Here is a 25,289-nt window from a genome sequence, read left to right on the forward strand (position 1 = left end):
TCACGCGGGCACGAAGATGAGGCTGTCAGATGGGTCAATGAAGCGATCGTATTGCGTGGAAAGACCATCAAACTTCTGAAGGACTCTGTGGAGAATGGGTTTGCATGTGGGTCAGCAACCAAGTATAAAGATTACCTGGCTACGGTGCTATCGATAATATCGATTAATGTAAGATATCCAATGATTGCTTCTGTTTGCCAAAGAAGCTTAGCTGTAATCGTTCTAGGTTATGTCTGGTGATACCAACACCTGCGGTGTCCATCTAGACGGTGCTTTACATTTCATAAAGATGGCTCGAACATGGAAGGTCAGGTATTCCCCAAAGGCACGCTCACTTCATCGAACATATATCTACCTACGTACTATTTATGAATGCACATCGTTAAGCCGCAAGGACGTCTTATCACGAACAGCGTCCACTAGCCTCAACATTCCGGAGTTTCTAGATTTCAATGCTGCAGATAAACAATGTATTAATCAAAAACAGCAGCCATGGTGCATTCTGGACACTGATAACCGCATGATCACATTCGAATGTATAGTCTCACCTGGCCCGAATGACCATTTCCTTCCAATTCATGTTGTCACTCATATTCGAACACTGCCTAGAATAAAGCCATATTTTACCATGATCGTCGAGCACATACTTGTCAACCCGCCCGGACTTAGTTCCGATGTATAAAACATCTTCATGGCAAGTCCAGGTACCGCGGTGTTCTGGAGGTAGCCACAAGTAGGTCTCGGTATCTTTGACAATCCAGTTATCCCGTACGGCAAGAAAGTGAGGGCATTCTGACCAGCTCGTTGGAGGATCGCTACCCATGAACCTTTCATCCTCGATCAGTAAGGCGTTCCGTTCTGTGATTATCCGACTACCTTCCTCTGAGAACCGTAGTAAATGTATTGGAGCAAAGGTATTTATCTCATGCAGATGCTCCCCTGTGATAGAATCCCATACTGATATCGTGCAGTTGGTCGAACTTGTAGCTACATACCGATCGTCGGGTGACCATGCAACCCCAAGCGGCTCACTTGAGTGTCCCTGGAGTTCAAGTGGCCGGTCGGACAGGTCCTTGTCTAAATGCCATATCTGGTAGTAATCGCGCCGCTCTTCATCGTTTGAACTGCTTATGATAGCCCGAGAGTCGGACGAGAAACACAATGACCAAATAATAAAGTCATTGTTTGGTCGCCTGAGTTTGTGTATATATTCCTTGAGCTCAAATCCCAAATTGAGATTGTACCAGTCCTGTGAGAGGCAGTCGCCAAAAACTGACCGTCTGGAGAGAAAACCATACTTGTTGCATAGGAACGATCATCATTTGGTAATGTGTACATCATCGTGTCCGAGCCATTTGTCTCAACAGCCCAAATACTGAGATCATTATCCTCGTTGCTGACAGCCAGCTTTAGGCCATCGGCGGAGATAGCAATGCTTCCGACGGATACCGGCGAGGACATCCATCCTTGCCAAAGGCTGTCTGATGCTATCTGGTGGACGTCCCATTGTTGAACGATTCCGTTTGCAAAGCCGAATGCCAATCGACAGCTATCATGCGAGAAGGAAACGGTGGAGCAGCGTGAGATAAGATTATTAAGAGACATTGGCCGCAACTCTGAGTCTGTGGAGTGGAGGTCGAAGAGCTCAATGCTATGGATAAACAAACATACCAGCCACCGGTCATCTGGTGATAGTCGAATCCTCAGTGGTCGGTTCGATAGACTGATCACCCTCTGGGGTTTCCAATCGTCCTCCGTTGTCATTGTATCTAAATCATAAATCTTGGCGTCGTCTTTCCAATCACTGCATACCATTCGTTTGCTATACCGAGAGTAGTTCACTGCATCTCCAGAGACCGAGGGAGACATGGATGTGATGTTGATTGTTTCCGAGCAGCATAGGCTGTCTTTATCTATTCTGCATCCTTTGAGCCCACGAGTCGTAGACCAAATGAGGTAACCGTCATCATCTAGGAACCCTACTGAGTTTGTTACTCCTGGGAACGCACGACAAAGCATGCGTGGGACCTTCTCGGTCAAATCCCATAACCGTAGGTCCCCTCGCCAGGTCAGTGTTGCCACCAACTGACTGTTGGAAGAGAAGGTTATATCTCGGATTCCCACAAGTTTGGCTGAAGTCTCTAGACGATCAGAGTCCGTTGTCTCGTCTTTCTGGGATACCAGCGTAAGTGATTCCCTGCTGTCTATCTGCCAGATATGCACGGAACCATCGTCGAAGCCGCACGCCAGTAATTTGCCATCCGGTGAAAATGCAGAAGTGCACACCTCCAAGTCTAAACTGGATATGGTCTGCAACTTTATCGCTGATCCCATTCCTTCGTCATCCCAGTGCTTGATTATGTCCTTGTTGTAGCTGCAAGCAAGCAAACGGCCGTCAGAGGAGATTTCAAGTCCTCTGATTGCTTCTGGTGGGCCTTGGGACGACTGCAGTAGTGCACCCCAATCTCTTTCTAAATCTCGTCGCATCACGAAATCTTGAGCGAATTGGTCTTTGAACATTTCCCGCACGATACTGTTCTCCGGTAGAAATATAAGCGCCGAAGAATATATCTGAAGAGGGACCAAGTTTATTGTATCCCTGGCTCTTTGCACAAATCGAAGGGCATCAGAAAGAAATCGCGTTAACCGGGTTTGGTGCGTTTCCTGTAACAGCCGTCAGTACACCAACAGCCTTTGCTATTTGGAAGACGACTTGTCAACCAATGATCACTTACAAGTAACAGTTTTTGCATATTCACGAGGTGCTTTGGAATCTCTGGGACCAGATCAAAAATGCTCATCGCTTCCAACCAATGCAAAAAGTGCTTCGTGAAAAATAGGTATATACGGTCCTGGTCAAGCACTACTTTTCCATCCACAAGATGCTTTACCCAGTATCTACAAGCATATCTAATCTCGGGGGTCAAGGCTATCCCAATATTGTCATTTCCACTCCTGAATGATACGGCATCCAGAAGATTGCGCATGTTTCTTCGGAGACCCGTATCATGGTCGGACATGACTCCAAGGCATTGATGAGCCAAATATTGATTTTGCTCAACTGGATCTATCCGGAATGGAATCATGCCAGTAATGCTCTGGTCGATAAGAATGTCTCTCAGTGAAAGGTGCAAAGGGGTGATTGGCATATCATCATACTTGGGTACGACAAGAAGGGAGCGCAGGAGTCTCAATCTCCTCTTAATGGCATCTTGTCGCACTCTGAGAAGATTTGCCAACGATGTTGTTGATAGAGGATTATGGAGAAGAATGATGGACCCGACGATGCGTCGGACATCGCCAAGTATTTCTCGCTTGTCGTTTCCACTTTTGTCTAATATCAATTGGTCCAAAACTGTGCGGTAGGTTTGAACGAGCTTATTATCGGAATGAGGTTGCTGCAGAATCATCTCGACACGTTCTTTGGGGTCGAAATCCTCGTCTCCAACAAATCTACATATTGTTGCAGCGACGATAAACAATGGATTCGCTTTCTCTGTCAGTTTTCGCATGGTCGTTTCAGGCCACCTCGCCGGGACCCCGGGCTGTGCTCCTATTTCGCTAAACTTGGCGTACATATATTTGGAGATGTCACGCTCGACGCCTTCAATATCTTGAAGGACTCTTTCTCGGTATTGACCGTTCTCCAGGTTTTGAAAGCTATTGATAATAGCTGGCTCAGGCCTTCCTGTGATGAAAAACCGCAAGTCCAACTCTTTCACACTCCCTGTTCTCGGTAGGAGTCGGAAAATTTGCATTATGTCCTGGCGATTCTGACACTCGTCGACCGCATCGAAGATGAGAACCAGTATCTGACGCTGAGGCATCCATACATTGCAAAGTGGGTTCATAAACAACTCATCGAATTGCTCTTCCAAGCCCAGGTCAAAGATCAACTCATTCCTTTCAATGACATCCTGAATGTCTTTTTTCAGGCTCGGGAGTAGTTTTGTCAGCTGGTAAATGATTGTCGGTACAAATCTCTTTGCCGAGTCACAGTCCTCTTGGCCTTTCTTAAAGAAGAAAGTTGCTCCAAGGCTTCCTCGGTCTTGGAAGAATTTGGCGAGCGTACGTGAGATTGTCGACTTTCCTGTCCCCGCCATACCATTCAGCCAAAAGAATTGCGTGCCATGAGGATCGTCCACCCAATCTACAATTTCTTGCAAGAGCCCTTCCCTAGTGTCCTTGAAGCAGAGCTCTTCGTGACGGTCTTCCCAGGCGCCATTTATCGCCTTGGCGGCACGAGGCAATTTCGAAAGTTGGAAATTCTGATCAATCTTTTGAATGAGTGCCGAATTCTCTTCAATTCGAGCAAGAAGTATCTCCCCCTGTTGGCTGCTTCGAATGTTTTGGTCAAGGTTGACGAGACTATGGAGATTCTTATCTTCATTTTGGATACTTGTTCGGAGCGTGGATAGTTGCTGACTCGCAAGATCAGGCACCGAAAGACTAATCCAAATTCGTTTGCCCACGCCCATTTCTCGAACGAGAGTCATCTCTAAAGCATATCGCATGATGTTTGCATAGAGCTTAACAACGCTCTCCTCCAACATTACGCGAGCATCTTTGTCACTTTTATGGAGTAGCTTCTCCACTAGAGTATAGCGGGCCAGTATATCTGTGAGAAACTCCGAGGCCTCGAACAACGCATCCTGGAGCGTGCGGTCATTCTGGGTCATCTGCACCCCTGGATCAGTGCAAACAGACGTTTTAAATGGGTCATTAGACATACCGTTAACCCAAGCGATACTACCGCCCAAGCACTTGCTGCATGGCCCGTGGGGTCTGCGGCAGCGATGCTCCCGACTACACTCTGCAATGAACATGCAGTATCGAGGATGCCTTTGGCAGCTCTCCTGACTTTCGATGCGTCATCCTTTGCTTTTCGAACCTCAAACTGAGTCTCAACTGTCTTGATCGTATCTTTCAGCCATATGGAAATGACTGGGTCTTCCGAATATTGGTTGTCGCGATGTTTCTCAGGGATGTCATGACGGATTGAATCTAGTCGCGATCTCTCGTCTGGGTCCAGCGATTCGTACGCAATTTTCCAGAGATTCTTAGGAGTAAGGACTGGCTTCTCCTCGCCTTCCTCTGCAACTGCGAACTTGTCTGACTCGGCGACGACTTTATTCGCGTTGCTAAGATCTGCGTTTGTCGCGTTCTCTCTCTCATCATCTTTCTTCTTGGAACTCCATCTTTTGGGCCAGTGAATCCTGCCTTTTCCGAAAGGCATTGTTTCTCTACCAATCGATGACAGTAGAGCCTCTGGTGTTTAGCAAAAATTCGAAGGGAAGCCGCCGAGTGCAACGCCGGGTGTCCATGATTTAAACATCATCAATTCGTTACGTGTGTTTTTTTTCCGGGCTCCGGTCTTCCGCCTGGACATCGGTAAGCGCCGTCCCCAAGCCACAAGAGCTGAACCCCTCATTCTTGGCCAATAATTATAAGACACGCAGACGCACATAAGCAAGTGCTTTTGGGTAAACATGACAAACTGTACTAGCCAGTCACTGTGCTTCACGGGAGTCTAGGAGTCAGTGTGGTCCAATACTTTCCATCCCGGAGGGAGTTTGCACCACGATATACCGGAGACATAACTTGCTCCCTGGACTAACTAGGCAGAAGACTTACCAGGAAAGCCAGATCAATGGTCGAATGAAAATAGGCAAGAGGTAAACCACTGTTTAAAAAACTTTATTCCCAATCACTCAACACATAAACTGTGAAATAACAGAAGTAAGACCAACCACAGTCAACTGACGCTTTACACTAAGAACATCTCTTTTTATATATGCTCACAGCGCAAAATCTCATCTGCTTTTTGCAAAACCCGCCTCTCGCCAAGGGTCGACGCCGCGTCATTCGCATTCCATTTTCCAAGCCCGACTGACCGCAATCCCTCTTCGCTAGTAAATTCCTTCATATCATTGACCGTCGTACGGCCCACGTGTTCACTTTCGCCCTTTCCTCCAGGGAAGTCAGGTGGAGGAGCACCAACCAGGAAGTCGTTCTTCTGCCGTTTGACATATTCTGCGTTGGCTTCGGTCACCGGGCAGGCAGGAATGTACATGACGCTGGAGTCTCCAGATCCATTATGGAGCTTGTCGACGGCGTGGATTGCTAAGATTGGTTAGTTAAGCCGTTGTATAGGGGTACGGATGGGGCAGAATCTTACTGTCACAATGCCAGGCAACGTAGTCTCCCGGGGCGATCTTGGGAACATGAACCATCGTCTTCTCGAGTTGGAGGTGAGGATGCAGAGCGATGTTCAGTTCCTGGGCGTATCCCGGCGTGGCGCCTTCTAGTTTGCTGGACGTCTCCCGTTCCAGCCTCCAATTACTTGCGTCAAAGAAAGTGTCTAGAGCAAGCTGCGAGCAGTCCTGAGGAGGTGAGTAGACAGGCTCGAAGAACGGTCGGAGCAGGAAGTATGCCGTCGCCATCGAGAGAAGCGGATTCACGAGCAATGTTCCCCCGTTTGGTCCCGTGTGTGACATGCTCAGCCAAGCCTGAAACATTCGGAACATGGAACATGCGCCCGCTCCGTTATAGAGGTCGGCTTCGGCTGAAATCCGACAGCTGGCCTCCCATGGATCGTATTCTTCCCATTTGCCCTCCCAGATGCTTTTATATACGTTTCCTCGGCCGTAGCCGTTGTCTTACCATCGCTCACAGCTTCCTCCATCGACGTGTGGTCCAAGAGCAAATCCGGCGTCTCCTGGTTGGCGAATTCGTAGTCGATCGGCATAGCTGAGCGGCTGGAGAGGGGATATCATGGCATCGGGGCCGTTGGAATGCCAGAAGCTCATAAGGAACCGCTGTGCCTTGAGCATATTGGGGTGCGCTCGTGCACGCATTTGGGGCTTGGACCAGTAGAGCTCGTATACCTGGGGGTCATGAGGTGGGAATGCTAGGAACTATCAGCACACAAGAGCGGAGTATTATGCAAGAACGCAATGTCTACCTTTCGTTTGGGGATTCGCTCTGACATAGTCCTCGATCTCTTCTTTGTAACCTCTAGCTTCATTTTCTGGTATCACTCCTCGGATCACCGCAACTCCCCGCTTCCTTAGTTCATCTTGAAATGTCTTTGGGGCGTTGTGGATGTTCTTGAAATCGATTGATGGGATGATATCCGATCCCCGATCTTGAATGAGGCGGACTTCTTCTTGCATTGATGAGAGAAGGCGCTCCCAACTTCTCTGTACTGGTTCTTCTCGATCAGCAATGAGTCTTCTCTTCTGATCTGCGAATCTTCTCGGGAGAGGAGACTTCTTGTTCCCGGACAAGGACACAAACACCGAGGAGATGTCGCCCTCTTTCCGGGCTTCTTGCGCTGTGGACATGAATTTGAGTCTGTACTGTGGACTTAGGGACTTGAGTGCCCGCCGCGTAAGGGCAACACGTGTCGAAGAATGAAATTGCATCATGAAGGAACTTAAAGCTTGTGGTATAGACAAGCTTGTCGCGTTATGTAATTATGTATAACAAAGGGCAGAGAAAGACATCGGATGCCGTGTAGCTGTGAATGTAAGATCAAAGAACGCTAGACTGGAGGTATTTATATACCTGCAGACGCGAAATCTGTGGTAGGATTAATCAGGAGGCAATATTCTGCGGCATTTCTGTTCGGGCTGTTCTTCGTCGTTCTCATACTGGGGCGGGTAGGTTTCCATATTAGGAAGTGTACCCGCCATCCACAGAAGATCGAGTTGACATCATGGGCGAGATTTTAGCACACGGAAGACAACCGGGGTGGAGAATGATACGAAAGCCATGGACACATTGCTTTGTCTTCAGCTTCCTGATTTCTGGATACTATTGGACATTTAATTCCGAACGCGGCAAAATAGTCGGCTTACAAGGGTGGCCGAACCAGCGACACTATTGCGGTTTGAATTCTTCCATGTCATTCCGTGTCTTCTGGGCTTTTTTGGTGAGACGATTGGATCTCCCAGGTATATTTCGCAGTCTATCGGTCAATAAGTTTGAGATATAGCTTCAAGAGTTTTCGGTGAACACCATCTACATTCTCTTGACCACAAATGTTGTATCTTCTTTCCCTCCCATCCCCTTCGCCGTAACAGCATACTGACCATTCACCAAATCTTTCATCGTCAGTTCCGTGGTCCGCCCAAGACCTTCCAGCTCATCCAACCGCTCGGTCGTCGCCTCCAAATGTTCCTCGAACGCCGGATCACCAACTACCGCCCGGAAGGCATTCTGCATCGGAACCGAGTCGGCCTTGACTACTCCATTGGCGTCAATGGCAAATATATTCATCTGATCCAGCTTGTGGAGGAAGTCGGCTCGTGTCATCAACTCTTGCACTTTGTGGATGGGCATCCCTGGGATCTCGGCACCGCCTTTAGGATTGACACCCTTGTTTTCTAGTTCAACGAGAGCTTTGGCGAGGAGCATTGCGGCGTGCTATCCTGCTGTTAGTGCTACCCTGTTTTGGATGGTTTGGGATAGGTACAGATCACGTACACAGTAGTCCTGTTGGTCCTCGGCCTTGTCGTCCATCTCCGCGCCTAGTATCCAACACTGGGACAGGAGCCATCGCTTTTCCTTTTCGCAGATCGATTCACACATCCTGAATAGATCTCTGGATCTCGCGACTTGTTCCAAGAATATCAAACGCCCGCCTACTCTGTCATAGGCCTGTGATAGAATGTCCACCGACATTGTCTCATTGAATTTCTCTTTTCGGTACGTCTGCATGGCCGGGATGGCAGTTTCCTTTGGTACGTCCCGCACGTTCAGTACTTGCATGCGAGTAGCGTGTGGTCGCAGTGTTTCCGTCGTGCGGTACTCATCACTTGTGAAAATGAGGGTGACAAGCTCACTTGCTGCCCATAGCTCAGCGCGCTGCTGCAGCAGAGTGAGGAGGTGTTGTCCGTCTGCGCTATCTGGGAGAAAATGGATATTGTTTACGATGAGCGTGAGCGGCCTGTTTAATTTCGACTTGCGCTTCAGCGCCACCTTTTCCAGCTTGTTCAAGGCGCGCTCGATATCAAGTAGCGGTGTGGCTTCACGAGGTCCTCGGATGTTAAACAGCCCTCCGACGTAGTCTTCGTGATATTCATAGTCCAATGCTTTACCCAGTCGTAGTCGGAAGACCTCCAGATCGCTATGCGCCTCTAGCATAGCCACTCCGCTCCCTTGAACCTTTCTCATGGCGTCAAGCAGCATGGTCGTTTTTCCAGTTCCCTTTTCCCCGAAGAGTAGGTAGTAATTTCCTCTGATTTTGCCGGACACGATGGAATCTATCGTCGACTGTTCCGGTCGCAGCACTTTAAACCGCAGTTCATCATCTTGGACCGGCTCTTCGCCTGGCTCTGGCGGAACTCCGTGTTGAGCTAGGGCGGCTAATTCCAGCGTGGAGAACCCGCTGGAGAACGCGTTGTTGATCTTGTGCAGTACTAGACTCTTGTAGTAGATATGATACGTATATCCACCCAGTGCTAGAATCATGAGAGACCCGAGCGTAGTGATAGAGGTCTCGAGGAATTTTCGAGGCATACTCTCATTCTTCTCACCTTTTTGCCAAGATTTGCGGGGCTTCTGCCTAGGGTTGGCGCCCAAATGCTGTGATTCCTGAGTTTGCCATGCTCGCTGGCGAGAGAGATCTTGTCGTCTCACATGGCGGAGCAGAAGTCCTGCTTAGACGCGTTAGCAGAGTTGAACATGTAAGAACAAGTGGAGTCGTTACCAAGCTCAGCTTGGGAGATTCTGCGAGGCATCTTAGATGCGCGGTTCAGACTCCTTTATGGCGACTGTTTATGACACCATTACTCATCCAGACATGGTGCAATCAGTTACATATGCGATGTTCGAGGAGACCAGGTTAGAGGAGCTTTTTTTAGGCATCAGGCCGGGGACGATGCCTCGTATTTGCGTTGATATTAGGTTGTTGATGCCAGATCGGAGATGCGCTGCTGACGGCGAAGGTAAACAATGCAAACAACGCAAACCCTGTGCATGCACCGCCATGTCTCCAGCCACACTCTATGCCTCAGGCAGCATTATCATTGTGGCTTGCTTCACCAAGAGGAATTTAGACGATCTCAATTGGGGGCATGTTAACTCCATCTGTGGTTGGATTTATATCAACTTTGGCTGGCCTTAGAGCCGGAGAACTCAGCCGGCAAATTCGTTGTTGATCAAGGATGATCCCTGGGCGAAGTATATGCTTCAAGCGACCAACCGAAATTCTTGATTCTTACCACACATGAAAGTAATTCACCATAGGGTCTTTTTCTTCGCGCCCAGAATATTTAGAGACACACTTATTATAACAATTCAATTAATTCGTAGCTAGATCGAAGGCATGAGTAGTAAACACCGAACAACAATTTGTCGACAACGCCATCGGAGCTATCCGACGGCGGATGCATCCGACCGTGCTGCCTCGGCTTCACCAATCAATTGGCCTTGAAAGACTTATGTTCTGGCTTTCTGGACTAATACGTACAGTGGCACGATCGATTGGTTCACTATGTTGACAAAATATCTCACCTCACGCTGCTCACAGCGGTGGAGGCTACCTCTTCCTTCTGTGTCAAGACGCCTAACATCCTATGCAACACCCGCCACGGCATCACTAAGTCGACTAGAACCCCATCACCGAGTAGATCTGAGTCAATTCACGAAGAAAGTTGAGCAACTTCGAGACAGGTACCGAGCTACCTTCTACCCCTTCTTCAAGGCAAATCTAACAGACTCAAAGACTGAAACGGCCTCTCTCCTACGCCGAAAAAGTCCTCTACAGTCATCTAGACGACAGTTTCGACGAACGCATCACCCGCGGATCCTCGCAATTGAAGCTCCGACCTCTACGAATTGCGTGTCAAGATGCGACGGCTCAAATGGCTCTTATCCAATTCATGTCAGCCGGGCTCGAATCTACCGCTGTGCCGACCACCGTGCACTGTGATCATTTGATTGTTAGTCGTGATGGAGAAGCGGAGGATTTGCCTCGTGCGCTGGATGCTCATCGCGAGGTATACGATTTCATGGAGAGTGCGTGTCGGAAATATAATATGGGGTTCTGGAGGCCTGGAGCTGGTATTATTCATCAGATTGTTTTGGAGAATTATGCGTTCCCCGGGGGCATGATTGTTGGAACGGATTCTCACACGCCGAACGCTGGTGGACTAGGTATGGTGGCTATCGGGGTTGGAGGTGCTGATGCGGTAGATATTATGGCTGGATTGCCGTTTGAGATGATCGCGCCGAAGCTGCTGGGCGTGAGGCTGACAGGGTCGCTTTCTGGATGGGCTTCACCGAAAGATGTCATTAACACCGTGGCGGGGAGGATCACCGTGAAAGGAGGGACTGGGTATATTATTGAATACTTTGGCCCTGGTGCGCAGACTCTCTCGGCTACTGGAATGGCGACGGTGTGCAATATGGGAGCTGAGACGGGAGCCACGACGTCGATCTTCCCATATGCGCCGCAGATGTCGGACTATCTGCGTGCAAATAACCGTTCGGACATGGCTGCTGCTATGGAGAGCGTATCGTGTGAGCTTTCTGCCGACACGGGTGTGGAATATGATCAGGTCATCGACATCGACCTATCCACGCTGGAACCATGTATTAATGGTCCCTTCACCCCTGATCTTTCGACTCCGCTGTCCAGGTTCGGTTCTGCGGTCAGAGAGAACGAATGGCCTGAACAGCTTACTGCTGGTCTGATCGGGTCCTGCACGAATTCCTCGTTCGAAGACATGAGCAAAGCGGCCAACATTGCGCAACAGGCGTTAAACGCAGGACTCAAACCAGCTATGCCCCTGCTCATCTCGCCAGGCAGTCTTCAAACCCGCGAGACTCTCCAGCAGGCGGACATCCTGCAAGTATTTGAGAAGCTTGGAGCGACAATGCTACCTAACGCATGTGGCCCTTGTTGCGGGTCGTGGGATAGAGCTAATATGCCCAAGGTACGTTCCACTCTCTTATCCCCCCTCAACACGAACATAACATAGTCTAGGGGACCAAAAACTCTATCATCACCTCCTATAACCGCAACTTCTCCGGCCGTCTGGACTCCAACCCTGCAACCAACGTCTTCCTCGCCTCTCCCGAAGTCGTCATGAGCAAGGTCTTCTCATCAGGTCTATCCTTCAACCCTCACCTCGACCCCTTGACCACCCCTTCAGGCGAGAAATTTTACTTCACGCCACCAACAGGCGAAGCCCTACCATCATCAGGCTACCAGAACTCCGACACAGCCTACCAATCCCCACCATCGGGAGACCGCAGTAATCTCGAGGTTCAAATCCATCCATCCTCGCAGCGTCTCCAAAAGCTAGCTCCGTTCCCCCCATGGTCCAGACAAGACTTCGAAAACTGTCTCATCCTCATCAAAACAGTCGGGAAATGCACAACAGATCACATCACCCCGGCAGGTCCGTGGTTCCGCTATCGCGGACACTTAGAAAACATCTCGAACAACACGCTCATCAGCGCCGTGAACGCCGAAACACAAAAGGTGAATACCGTACGCAACCAGCTCACAGGCCAAGATGGAGACGTGCCAGCCACAGCCCGCTACTATCAATCTGAATCGATCCCCTGGTTTGTCATTGCAGATCATAATTATGGGGAGGGATCGTCGCGGGAACACGCTGCCTTGCAGCTGAGGTATCTTGGTGGAGTGGCTATTGTTGCGAAGAGTTTTGCGAGGATTCATGAAGCGAATTTGAAGAAGCAGGGGATGTTGGCGTTGACTTTTGTCGATGAGTTGGATTATGACAGGATTAGGGCTTCTGATCGCGTGAGTATTCTTGGATTGAAGGGGTTGGAGCCGGGGAGGAATTTGGGTCTTAGGATCAGTCCGAAGGAGGGAGAGGTGTGGGAAACGGAGGTGAGGCATTCGTTTACGGAGCAGATTCGGTATTTCAGGGCGGGAAGTGCGTTGAATTTGATCTCCAGGAATAAGACGTGATTGATATAAATACAGAATATAGTATCTTGTTGTTAATTGTATTGATTGGGTAAAATAGTTTTGTATGATAGGGGTGTTGAGGATAAGATTTTGATAGGTATTATCTCTTGACTAAATTGTTGATTATATGGAACTTTTTTCGTCAGCCACGATGTTATCTTCTCTTCTTTCAACGACATGTCAACGAGGTACATATTGATTCAAGTGAGCACCTTCTAACAGAAATAACTACAGTATTGATCCCCAATTCCCTACTCAGAAACTCCATCATCTTTCCAGAAGATCCGACCTTCAAAAAGCCTCCTCGCCGTGCGGAAAACTGTAGCAAAGCTCAACTGCCCTTCTTCATTGAAATCGGCCCCGACAAGAAGATTCCCACTCGCATGGCCGATCGTGATACCGGCCGGATCAACAACCTCCTTATTCGATACCTGAGCAACCGTACTCCCTGGCACGCGAGCGGCAGCAGCTAATGCCAGCGCTACGGTAATCGGGACAGCTTTATGTGGTTGACCGACTGAAAGAGCTCGAGCGACGAGGTCGACGTCACTAGGTGTTTGTTTCTGTTCGGTGCTTCGTGCGTTCGACTGAGGGGATGAAACAAGACAAATCTTGGGGATGCTTCCTGGGACTGAGGCGGTGTTGTCTGAGATTCCCATTGCTACGCCTGCTTGGCGGCGGATGGAGTTGAGTCGTTGTAAGAGCTTTGCGTCGGCGGTGATTTCGTCTGGGGTTAGATTGCCCTCAACACCTAAGTCGCTGGCCTGTACGAAAACGCATGGGTTGCCGACATCAATGCATGTAGCTGTGACGCCGTCGAAAACGTTCGTGACGCTTCCCGTGGGAAGTAGTTTTCCCGTCACAGATCCGGCCGGGTCGATGAAGTCGAGTTGGATACGTGCTGCCGTTCCAGCTACACCGTCGATCGAGAAATCGCCACTAGCTGCTGCCTCTCCGTCAATGCCAGGGAAGGAGGCCCGTATGATCTTTCCGGTGTTGGTGTTGTGAATCCGAATCGAGGCCGAGTCGGCCGAGTCGGGCTTGACTAGCTCTGCGTCAATCGCAAACGGACCGACCGCGCTGATCATATTGCCACAGTTGCTAGAGTAATCGACATCGGTGTTCTTTATGCCGAGAGAGACAAATGTATAGTCGACATCCGCGTCATGGTGCGTGGACTTTCCGACCACACAGACTTTGGACAGACTGGAGATCCCGCCTCCCAGTCCATCCAGTTGGCGACCGTGAGGATCAGGGCTGCCGATGACGCTGCGGAAGATATGATCCCATTGAGCGCGACTCGTAGGTAGGTCTTGCTCGTTGAAGAAAACGGCGCGAGATGTGCCTCCGCGGTAATAGGCTGCTGGAAGGGATCGTTGCTTCCGGCTCGCCGCGACGCTGGTCGAAATCAATCGATTCTCTGAAGGGGCATAAAGCCGAGACGCAGGGCGTGAGATAGCACTCGAGGCTGTTCGTAGCATTCCCAACATGATTTTTGATATGTGTTGTCAGCAGAATTAAACGGAGCTTGATCGTTCCAGACTAAGGAAGGTTAAAGACTAAAAGGCCGGCGATTCCGGGGAATGACGATCTCCGGTTATCGGCAAAACACTCCCTTCGGATGCATCCGACCTCTACCATACGTCAGGCGGAATCGGACCATTCTGAGATCAACCTCATGGGTATCTCCGTTCATTAGACTGCAGACTTGGTGCTTTCAGTATGCTACATCAATTCGAGGCCTGTCCTTTGGTCCACTTTTGGAATGTTTCCGTGGCTGTTGTATTCTGACATCACCGAGGCAACTTCGGCAATAACGGATAACACGGATCATTGAATGTTATCGTCTTGTTGGAATCGTCCGGTCGCTATGATGCACACGTACATCTTGGTCCCGAAAACCAGCTTTGAGTCTCGAGTAGATTCACCGGGTATTTGAAGGCCATTGATGTTGGCTGCATAAAATTCTTGAACGGCACCAAGACCACGAATATTTGTGCGTTTCCGAGCTTAATCGAGCTCATGTACCATTACCAGTTGCAATTGTTCCTCTAGGACAATATATTCCAAAAATCTGTGGAACCAATATCAATCCCTTCGACAAACAAATCAGACCACGGAACATCGACCCGGACATCAGGGAAATGTGGAGACATGCCCTGAGGATCTTCGCTAAGCACTGGATGCGGCGCTGCTATATGAGTCTGAAGGCCAAACCATGATTGGAACTCGGTGTCCACCTCGGAATCCACGGCATTATTAGAGGTTGATACATCGTCAAACAGGGTGAGGATGGAATTTCCTAGTCGTTCGACAATGTTGGAGCATTTTTCGCCAACTATGCGGCCATTGGATATCCCTCGGAACAGAGTCAGGAATGTAAGAACGTTGGTTTGTACGACAGGTTTAGTGAGTTCTTGTCGGAGTGGTGGCGAGGCTCGCAAGGCGTAGAGCATGGTGACGGCCGCCATGAACAGCGAGTGGATAGCAACAAACGTATATTTTATTTTGTTTCTCGCGTAGAGCGAGCTATACGAGCTGATCAAGCCAATTGCAGACTCGGTGCACACCCGCAGGTCACTAGATGATGGCATTGGAACAGCGCGGGAAGGTCGATATAGCGACAGGACGGCGTGATGGAAGGCTATTTGAAACCATTCCATGGACTGGAATGTGCACGCAGTGCCGATGTACCTAGGTGCGGTGATCAACCAGTGATTGAGCTCTGCAAAGTACGAGTCCCGCCGCTTACGGGGCTCCTCTTGCTGGGTGGCAGTGCTACCGATTGAATGGAACTCTTGGTAAATAGCTGCATTCAGTCGACGCAACTTGATGATATGAATGAATGTTGACGTGTCGGTGGACTGTGCTATTAAAGTCTCTACCGGTGTAGGAACTGCCTGGAGGAAGTTCAACTGGTCGTCAGTCAGTTGAAGTGGTAAGGGGGTTGTGATATCAGAGTCTTGTATCCCCAATGGTCGACCCATGTTCACAGCCATGCTACAGTTCATCACGTATGTGCTCCAAAACACCCGTTTAATCATTTCTGCTTGCAGACTGTCAAGACCTGACAAACTCTCTTTGCGGTGTAGGTCGATCCCGATGGCCAACTGAAGTGCCATGCCGATAGTGTACCATATGTTGACGGACTGCGGCTCGTTATGGCCATACATGCAAAGGAGCAGTAGGCACTGGACGCATTCAAAGTCGTCGGTTGACATAATGGCGGACAGATGCCTGACTGTTGCTTCGAAAAACAGTCGATGAATTTGGTCATGCCCTGGTCTGACTCCGGACCTTTCGGCCGCTGCAATAGCGCAAACGATGTTGACCATGAATGTGGACACTGGGTTAACGTCGGGGCCTTCAAGGAACGGAGACAAATGTTTAGTAACAAAGCTTTGTCGATGTAGAACTGGCAAATAAGGCCATCTGTAGGTGAAGAAGACATCCACGAGGTCCTCGTATACAGCTTGATCGAAATCTGCCAGGTTGACCGGTTGTGGTGTGGCATTGAACGGCGTCATATCATCTCCCCATAGCTCCCATGCACTACTAAGCGCACTTCGATTCATGCCTTTTGCTTGAGGTCGCTGGGAGAAGGTGGGTCGAAGAATCCGGCTAGAGGATCGAGAATCCGGGCCTGCCGGGAAGTCATCATCCATATGCAGTCTGACATCAGCATGGTTATTGTTCGGCGGATTCGGCGCCAAGATGGGTAAATCGGAGACAGTGGTGCTGTGCTGCATGCGCATCTGTTCGAATTCTCGGAGTAGGTCATCATAGCGATACTGCAGTGCATCTAAACGCGCCCGAAGCACGTCACACTCGCGAGTATCGCTGACCTGCTGGACCACCAAGCGCTCCGACGGAACGCATTCGGCACCCGCCGACGCGCAGGGACTGCATATCGGGGCCTTGCCGTCACACTGCCGACTCATTAGCGGGCGAGCCCATCTCCAGCCACGATCGGGCGGCGTGGACATGCCTTTTGCTTCCGCCTCCTACATCGTTGACAGGCTGCGGCATTACGCGTCAATCCGCGCCGATGGCGCCGAGCTACTGACCTGGGAGACTCTTCGCTCATGTTTCGATGTCAGAAAGCGCAAAGAAAGGATGGAGAAGAGAGAAATCGAGAGACGCGACTACTCAGTGAGAGGGCACGTGATACTGCTGACTCATGCCCCAGGTCGACTTGTGATTGGCTGCAGGAGAAGTGTAACTAGGCCTGCGTTTTAAGGCACCCATTTGGGTATTGGAGTAGAAAGTCTGGAATAGATTGCGCTTGCCTACTCATATAATCTCTCAGGATTATCCTTTAGCATCTGTCGCATCATCTCATCTCCCAGCCAGTCCATCAGACTCTGCAAAATCCCCCGGTCATCGATCTCTCGAAACGGTTCCTTTACATCTAGATTTCTCCGTGCTCGATTGCTTCCCTCGCCTGTATGTGGCCAGTCACTGCCCCAGATAATCTGATCGGGTACCTCACTTGCGAGCATCTGTATAATTGGCCGCAGATCACTATAGTTGCTCCCTGAATCGTCCGAAACACGGTACAACCCAGACACTTTGACCACAACGCGGGATTGACGTGCCAGTGATACAAGCGATTTGAATCCCGGCTGTGATAATGCGTCGCCATCAGAGCCAGTCCCTAGCTTAGATGTCCCCAGCATGCCTCCCAGGTGGTCGGCAATGACCACTACTGGAAGGGACTGGATAGTGTCATGCAGAACTTGCATCCCACGTCAGCACACTAGAAGTTTCGCTCTTAAGGTGGTACTGACCATCCCATGTCCAACCCGGAACAAATAGCTGAATCAAGCATCCCGGTAGGTGGTGGATTCTCTCTGCGGCTTGGCGTAAGACAGATATCAATCTCGTTGTATCAACCTCCTTCCCGTCAGCTTGAAAATTCAACCTGATCCCTCTGGCTCCTAGCCGATGCATTTCGTCCAGTTTGTCGTCAGTCACGCGCTCCAGATCGACAACCACGATTCCATAGGCCGTGATTTCTCGCCGCTTTAGCTCCTGTAGGCATTTCATGAGAACTGTGCAGTCTGTCTTATAAGGTGATGGTTGAACGAGCACGAGTCTCGTGGGTTGCTGCTCGGTTGATAACGCTTGATTGAATGCGAGAAGCTTCGAGAGGGGTGCATCTTCTGGGGTGTATGCTCGTCCAGAGGCGTATGGGCCTAGTAGAGGATTGAATACGTGGACGTGCGTGTCAAATGATCCTGCCGGTAACAAGAGGGGTCTTGATCGCTTCATCATATTAGACGCACAGTGGAGGTGTCGCATTGAGCTTGTTTCTTGGCTGTTCGGCTGGTCGAGATACGTGGGGGCCATTGAAAATCTCATAAGATCGCTTTCTGCATGCTTTCTGGGCGATTTTTACGCATAGCATCCGGGCGACCTGGAGACAATATCCCAATTGTATCCTAGGCCTTTGCTACTGATCGGATGAGTCCGACATCTCCACTCTCGGATGCTTCCGACCGGAGACAACACGAGATTCGCAGCTTTTTATTTGATGAGCCGTAAGAACCAATAAATTTAGTTATTACTCTGTGATAATTTCAAACTTCAGTATCCAATTTACTAGAAGTTATCCCGGTCGCAAAGGCATAATGGCGCTTCATGCTTCACCAACCGCGCAACCTCACGACGCGCAGGCTTCCGACGCGCAAGAACGACGCCCAATTCCATTTCGATATCTAGCCGTGGGCGCGTTTATGAATATATTCCAAGGTATGTATCCTTGCTGCCATTATCACGATATCCTCTAACGCAAAACTAGTCACCTCCCTCGGTCAACCCATGGAGGTTCTCAAAACACATGTAAACGACCGTAGCATATTTAATTTCAAGATCGGATGTTTAACAAGTACGAAAATATCTAGCTGGCAGCTAATAGACATGATACTTTACGTGACGCTATTTCAAAGACCTGGGCTCGTGGGGGAGTGTCTGCATACTATCAAGGACTAATTCCGTGGGTATGTTGTTTACCTGGCCTCCCAAATATATACTCCCGAATCTCGGCAGAACACCGACTAAACGCATCCAGGCCTGGCTTGAAGCCTCCACCAAAGGCGCCATCCTCGTTCTCACATCTAGCGAGATCGAATACCATGCGCGAACAAAATTCAGCGCCTCGCCTACGATGTGCGGTGTGTTGGGTGGTATCGGCGGTGGCATCGCCCAATCCTACTTGACGATGGGGATGACGACATGTATGAAAACCGTCGAGGTGACGCGGTCTAAGCTCAGTGTGCAAGGCGCGAAAGTGCCCGGCGCGATGGAAACGTTCTTTAGTACTCTTCGTGAAAAGGGACTCCGTGGTGTTAATAAGGGGGTGAATGCGGTGGCCCTGAGACAGGTGACCGGGTGGTCGTCACGTATTGGGATCTCGCGGTTCGCGGAGGAGAGTATCCGCTCCGCTACAGAGAAGAGGGAAGGCGAGAAATTGTTGTTTGGGGAGAAGATACTGGCGTCGACGATTGGGGGTGCGTTGAGTTGTTGGAATCAGCCTTTTGAGGTGAGTTGGTCTCATTGCTGTTGGCAGGTAGGAGGTATTGATGTTCGATAGGTTCTTCGCGTGGAGATGCAATCGGTGAAGCAGGACTCTTCACGTCCGATCTCTCCGACGATGGTCTCGACGTTCCAACACATTCTTCGGACGTCCGGTGTACGAGGCCTCTTTCGAGGCGTCGTGCCTCGAATCGGCGTCGCAGCGTGGGCTACGATCTGTATGGTGGGATTCGGCGATACCTTGAAAGAGATGATTCAGAAGCGATAGTTTGAGAGTGTACAGCCTGCACTTTCAGCTGCACTGATACCCTCATATCACTTCGCCGCAATCTAAAAATACGGATAGTCCAATAACCCCGCTTAACGGATCCATATCATCCCACGTCGACTGGGAGTGGGGGAGAACCAGCTTCGTTTCTTGGGTTACATTGAAAGCAGGCTGGAGACCACGACCAGATCCCAATCAAACCGCGAAAATATTGTTCCCCAGAATTAATCTACCCAGTGACGCCAGGAAGAACAAGACCGGCCTCTTACGATAAGCTACGCACATCACCCGAGATAGACCAGACTATTCTCTGACACAGCCTCGTCCGTGTGGGTCTGCTGTGATCGCTTAATTTTATTAATTTCAGTAATCCAGCCTTATGCATCTCGCATAGCCCCCAAACTTGACCAGGGGCTGTCCAAGCCAGGGGTTCGTGATACAACATCTTGGCAGGAGAATTTCTTTGCTCCTTCGCGTAGTTGTGAGAGCTTGTGCGGAAGGATTTGACGTAGGGGTTGCGCAACAGCGCAGAGGAAGGAGAGAAAATTTGGCAAGAGCAGAGCGATCGCTAAAAATTTCATCAAATCCTCTTTGGTGTGTCATTGGTAGACACCCATAATGCCTAATGGCTCATTCATCTCCGTTTCGTTTACGGAATAATCCCTGCGTTTCTAGTTTCTAGCCGCGATGGGTAAAGCACGTATCAGATTGAGTCATTTGATCCCTCCTGGGCTCATTTCGGAATTAAATTTGCCCTGCTGGGCTGCCAAGTTCTCGAATTCGCCAATGCCAGCACCATGTGCGGGGACCACACGTTGAGGTTCGATGACATCGATGGCGGTGCGGGTTAAAAATACGACAAACGGCCATATCTCGGAGCCTCACAACGTAGTTTGAGACTTGGGAGTGGGCAAAGAAGGCAAAGAAACGGTTCACTCCGCCAGTTAGATGACCATCTCAACCGGGATCAAGGTGCCAAGGGTCGTTGCCATTGGGCATCGCCGCTCGGATGAAGGCTGTCCCTTGCATCCGAAGTATCCTGGAACCTTGGCGGTTACAGCATAGGGCTGTGGCTGCCACGCCGTCCTGTGATTTGGATGTTATTCGCGCACAGTCCTGCGTCAGCCGAGGTCTTGAGTGCATTCCTTGCGCGATATATTTGGATGCCTGGTCAATAACCAGGATGAATGGAACCAGCCACTGTCGGCGCAGTCATTCTTTGGACACCGATGACAGGCTGAAAGGACCGTTACAAGGACCGAAGCACTGCCAGCGCACTGTAAGGGGCGCGTAGCCGCGCGAGTCAGCAACCGGAACTGGCTCACCAACCAGAATACCCCTGTCAGCAACAGGGATATTTGCTTTCGTAGTATCTTCCATAGTCCGCAGCGAGCGACAAATCTTGCCAGTGGGATCTCCGCTGTGCGATCATCGGTGGGTCAGCTTGAGAGGTTTGTGGGTCTTGATGGATCCCCGGAAGTGCTGTTTATCATGTTCTTTGTTTGCTGGCAGACAAAGAAACCAAGTCAGGCATTACCGCCTAGAATGCAGTGCCATGCACGTGCATGGATTGGGCAGAGGGTAGTGGTGGTGGTGGATGAGTGAGATCATGAGATAGCTGTTCATTGTCGCCCGATTCCGGTCACATTAGGCTGGACGCTGTCGAGGCTGTCGAGTCTGTTCGAGACAAACATGTTCGAGTTTCATCGACGCAGGGATTTTGGTCGAGCTTAGTTGACCAACACGAAGGGCGAGAGCCGCCAGGAATGAATTCAGGGGGAACGGTATGCCGAATAGCAGGGCAGCCAGCCCCAATGGCAGAGAGCCAGGGGGTGTTTCGCCCCCGACACTACTGGGAATGGCCCCCAAGGGCAGGTTGGGAGATGAAGCCGTAGTGCCTCTCAGGGCTGACGGGTGGCCATCCAGCGGCCAATGACGGCCTCAGGCGTCCTGCACGTGACCACCGGGCGCACCGTTGACGGCGTCAACGACCCGAACGGGACTGGCGTCAGGGGCCATACGAGCTTAGCGCCGGCGCCAAGGAGGCGCTAGCCCCTTTGGCCCCGGTAGATCCCGCTGATTGGCTGGGCTTTGCCTCTCAGCCTCAGGCCGCTTAGGCGGGCTTCTCCCGGTCACGCAGATTGACGCCCGGGTTGCTTATAACCCGCCTGGTCAGCTCTTTGCCGTCTGGAACTGATCTTCCCTTCGCTCTTTTGGTTTTTCTTTTTAAATTGATTACTTCATTCCTTCAACCCGTCCTTTCGTCAACGTCACGTTAGGTCATCTACAACCCATCATGCGTGTCTCCACTAGTGTTCTGCTCGGTCTGCTGGCCGCCAATGTCTCGATAGCCGCCAAGGTGGGCAAGTTCGATGCCGACAAATGTGCCGATCCGTCCGGTATGAAGACCTGTTACGACAAGGCAAAGTCAACCTACGACAGCTGCGTCAAGAAGAACTGCGACAAGAAGGAGGACGGCAAGACCACCAGTGATCCCGACTGTCTGAACAAGTGCAGCTGCCCCCAGTACCAGGCTCAGATCGACTGCGCGACCAGCTCTTGCTGGAACCAAGTATGTGGAATACTTCCGCCCGTTCCTGTAATGCATGCCCTGTAATGCATGCCTGCTAACCGCCGTTTCGATAGGTCTACAGCTGCGAGTACGACCTGACCGTCGGCGCCCTGCTCGAGTCCTGCGAGGACAAGCAGTCGGTCGATGACATCCCCTTCTGGCCCGCCCCCGACAATGCCAAGGGTGCCTGCTCTTGCAACGTTGGCAAGGTCGACCAGATCTCTTACGGCGCCATGGCAAAGGTACAGAAGCAGTGTGGTCTCAAGGCCTCCTCGGACGGCAGCAAGATTCAGGAGTGTGCCTGCTGTGGTTTGAGTGCCGCGCTTTCTGCGTTAGTACCCTGTTTTGTCTTCGTCGGCTTTCCTGTAACTTCGACTGACCGTTTCACAGCCTGCCCAACACCTGCCCCAAGGTCAACCCCGCCGACCTGAAGCTCGCCGACATGGAGGAGGAGTTCGGCGACATGTGGGAGCAGTGCGCCGACACCCTCAAAGACCTCGACTGCGCCAAGGAGTTCGATTTCCCCAAGCTCGACACCTACTACGGGCCCGGCAAGATCCCCAAGGGCGGTAACGAGACCCTCTCCAACGCCAGCGGCTCCCTCACTGCCCCCGTTAGCGCCACCATCACCTGGTCCGCCGGCTCGTCTGCCCACACCGTCACCGCCGTGTCCACCGACGCCGTCAAGGCCTCCGGTACCGGTTCCAGCGCCAGCGCTACCTCCGGCGACAAGGCCTCCGGCACTGCTTCTGCCTCTGCCACCGCCACCACCGGCGCTGCCGTGCGCGCGGGTATGGACTCGTACCTGTGGGCCGGTCTGGCTGTTGCCGCCGTCTTCGTTCAGGCTTAGGCGTTGGTTAAAAGAGTAGTCTAAACCTGCCTGGAGTGTGCTTCAGTATCGTCCGTCGGGTTGGACCGGCTAGGGGGTGGGGATTTCGTTCGATTCACTAGACTGTAACATTAGCACTTCCCTGCTAGTTTTATTTCGTTTTGTTTCTTATACATACTTTATCAGGCCTGACTGGGCGCAATTTATTCCTTTTATTTCAATATTCTGATGAATGTAAGACTAGAATACGACTCGTCCTGAAGGTAGCGGGGCATAGGGGTGATCGAGGGTCCATGAACTCGCTGCTTCGAAGACCGGGATTCTAGCGAGCTTAAGGTACCGGTATGCGCATTTATGTATCTCAAGGCACATTTTCCCAAAGATATTCATCATCGGAGGGAATTCCGCAGTCTTTGAATACGAAATTTTCCAGGCAAATGAGTCAATCGGTAGATCATGCATAGACGGACATTTGCAGTTGCTCAATATATCGACCGCATACATACTCCATCACTCGGCGCAGAGATTTGACCAGTGAGTAACATGTCCCTTCGTTTGAAGTTCGTCCGGCAAGCTCAGACAAAGGTCCCCACACGCGGACCTCCCCAAGCTTTGGTAGCTGGCCGCCGTCTGTCTCCTCTTGAACTGCATAGATGATATAGAAGTCCCAGCACTGGCCTATGGGGATGAAGCCGACCATCGGCGGTGGATTCTGGAAGGCCCATGAGTAGAACCCTGCCGCCCACACACCAAGTTGAACCTGGGCTTCAACCAAGTCCCCATCTGGAGGTTTAATTTCGCAACCACAGCCTAGCACTTGTGTTCCGGTATGGGGATGATCGACATGATTGATGAACGCGCTTCGAAATTTGGCAGCGGCGCTGGCATACAAAGACTCCCATCGCTCTTTGGGGAATCCGACGACCCAGTCTATTTTGCGATTGCAGCGATCTCAGGCTGTGTAGAGCGGTTGGTATTCTGAACTGACCGATTCCGTTAGGCTTGAGAGTTTTCTATCAGTAAGATACTTTCAAGACCGGAGAGAAGAGTTTAGAACATACACGCCCCAGGATTCGAAAGGTAGATCACCAATTGCGGCTTGAAGGAAGTATAGGCCGAGTGGCTTCGGTCACCCAGGAAGTCTCACTCCGCTGCTGGGTCACGCACTTCCGAGAGCCGATTAACACTTCTTGGATCTTATCGGGCTTCGGCTCCCAATAATAAGGCCTCTCTGGTAGAAAATCCCGCAAGCTCTGGGCAGCGCTATCCTCGGGATTATCCCACTCGTTCAGATAGCGGACTCTTGGGGTGGCATACTCCAGGAGCCTCTTGTGCCGGGCTGGACTGATTGACCGCCGACGTTCAGACTGGCTAGCTGTGGACGCAGATGGAGAGTGTGTGAGTTCATCACGCAGAGGAAGGATAGAGGAAGACGTCGCTGAGTTGGTCTCCGAGTCCCTGGCTTCGCGTCGTGTTCTTTTGGGGGGTTCTATCACCGCTAGTTGCGATTCATTTTTCCCCTTTGCAGCGGTTCCTGAGGGGTGAAGCGACGTCGATGGCGGGGTAGGCATCTCCAGGTGCCTGGGCCTATGATCATCTCGACTATCGCTCTGAGAAGCGCGCGGGGATTCAACTTGGTCAGCCACCGCTGCACGCTGTCAAATGAGATGGTTTCCCCGCAAAAGTCTAGACCAGTGCATGTTGGGACATATTATTAATAGGGGTGTAACGAATACGAATATTCGACTTCTTCGAACTATACGAGGCGTCGAATATCGTATTCGAAAACTTATTCGATTGAATATCGTCGAATATATCGGCCGATGTTGAATATTCGTTACACCCCTAGACATATACAAGATAAGAATTGAGGTCTCAATGATGAAGGGGGTTTTCGAGGTTGGTCAAATGGGATAAATCCCGGAGAGGAAGTTGTCCTACTGTCAGCGCATTATCGACACAGTCACGTGAAAAGGTTGCTTTGTCAGCGCCCCTTTTCTGCCATCTTTTGAAAGAATTATTTGATGATTCGGGATACAACTCCCTTCTACTAGGATGCCTGGATCATCAACTTGCGCAGCAAGTAGGCGTTTTGCGGGCGTTCAAGGTCTGCAACAGTGACGCTAGCGCA

At 50.7% G+C, this 25,289-nt stretch overlaps 8 protein-coding genes across 8 annotated transcripts; 3 read left to right on the forward strand and 5 right to left on the reverse strand.

Moving 5' to 3' along the window:
- KD926_005966 (uncharacterized protein) lies at positions 1-9,746 on the reverse strand (the record flags this gene model as incomplete). Its single annotated transcript, XM_053099345.1, has 12 exons — positions 1-85; positions 549-882; positions 1,299-2,664; positions 2,736-4,679; positions 4,733-5,220; positions 5,803-6,123; positions 6,179-6,565; positions 6,674-6,910; positions 6,965-7,336; positions 8,097-8,430; positions 8,491-9,662; positions 9,716-9,746. The coding sequence occupies 12 exons, from the start codon at positions 9,744-9,746 to the stop codon at positions 1-3; spliced, it is 7,071 nt and encodes a 2,356-aa protein (XP_052961000.1).
- A 755-nt stretch (positions 9,747-10,501) lies between these two features.
- On the forward strand, positions 10,502-12,952 carry KD926_005967 (putative aconitase; the record flags this gene model as incomplete). Its single annotated transcript, XM_053099355.1, has 3 exons — positions 10,502-10,680; positions 10,733-11,945; positions 11,996-12,952. The coding sequence occupies 3 exons, from the start codon at positions 10,502-10,504 to the stop codon at positions 12,950-12,952; spliced, it is 2,349 nt and encodes a 782-aa protein (XP_052961001.1).
- A 251-nt stretch (positions 12,953-13,203) lies between these two features.
- On the reverse strand, positions 13,204-14,442 carry KD926_005968 (DUF453 domain protein; the record flags this gene model as incomplete). Its single annotated transcript, XM_053099366.1, has 1 exon — positions 13,204-14,442. The coding sequence occupies one exon, from the start codon at positions 14,440-14,442 to the stop codon at positions 13,204-13,206; it is 1,239 nt and encodes a 412-aa protein (XP_052961002.1).
- A 561-nt stretch (positions 14,443-15,003) lies between these two features.
- Positions 15,004-16,893, reverse strand: KD926_005969 (Zn(II)2Cys6 transcription factor; the record flags this gene model as incomplete). The annotated part of the gene is made up of 1 exon (XM_053099377.1): positions 15,004-16,893. The coding sequence occupies one exon, from the start codon at positions 16,891-16,893 to the stop codon at positions 15,004-15,006; it is 1,890 nt and encodes a 629-aa protein (XP_052961003.1).
- A 348-nt stretch (positions 16,894-17,241) lies between these two features.
- KD926_005970 (uncharacterized protein) lies at positions 17,242-18,229 on the reverse strand (the record flags this gene model as incomplete). The annotated part of the gene is made up of 2 exons (XM_053099388.1): positions 17,242-17,690; positions 17,743-18,229. The coding sequence occupies 2 exons, from the start codon at positions 18,227-18,229 to the stop codon at positions 17,242-17,244; spliced, it is 936 nt and encodes a 311-aa protein (XP_052961004.1).
- Positions 18,230-18,585: 356 nt separating this feature from the next.
- Positions 18,586-19,757, forward strand: KD926_005971 (mitochondrial DNA replication protein; the record flags this gene model as incomplete). Its single annotated transcript, XM_053099399.1, has 4 exons — positions 18,586-18,706; positions 18,756-18,842; positions 18,904-19,496; positions 19,548-19,757. The coding sequence occupies 4 exons, from the start codon at positions 18,586-18,588 to the stop codon at positions 19,755-19,757; spliced, it is 1,011 nt and encodes a 336-aa protein (XP_052961005.1).
- A 2,296-nt stretch (positions 19,758-22,053) lies between these two features.
- KD926_005972 (uncharacterized protein) lies at positions 22,054-23,179 on the forward strand (the record flags this gene model as incomplete). Its single annotated transcript, XM_053099409.1, has 3 exons — positions 22,054-22,329; positions 22,404-22,660; positions 22,720-23,179. The coding sequence occupies 3 exons, from the start codon at positions 22,054-22,056 to the stop codon at positions 23,177-23,179; spliced, it is 993 nt and encodes a 330-aa protein (XP_052961006.1).
- Positions 23,180-23,248: 69 nt separating this feature from the next.
- KD926_005973 (uncharacterized protein) lies at positions 23,249-24,729 on the reverse strand (the record flags this gene model as incomplete). Its single annotated transcript, XM_053099420.1, has 4 exons — positions 23,249-23,276; positions 23,665-24,088; positions 24,147-24,159; positions 24,292-24,729. 4 exons carry the CDS (start codon positions 24,727-24,729, stop codon positions 23,249-23,251), a joined length of 903 nt encoding a protein of 300 aa, XP_052961007.1.
- Between the last annotated feature and the right edge of the window lie 560 nt (positions 24,730-25,289).

This window comes from Aspergillus affinis (genome assembly GCF_023601865.1).
Source record: "Aspergillus affinis strain CMG 70 chromosome Unknown NODE_2_length_704391_cov_89_054091, whole genome shotgun sequence".
Classification (NCBI taxonomy): Eukaryota; Fungi; Ascomycota; class Eurotiomycetes; order Eurotiales; family Aspergillaceae; genus Aspergillus; species Aspergillus affinis.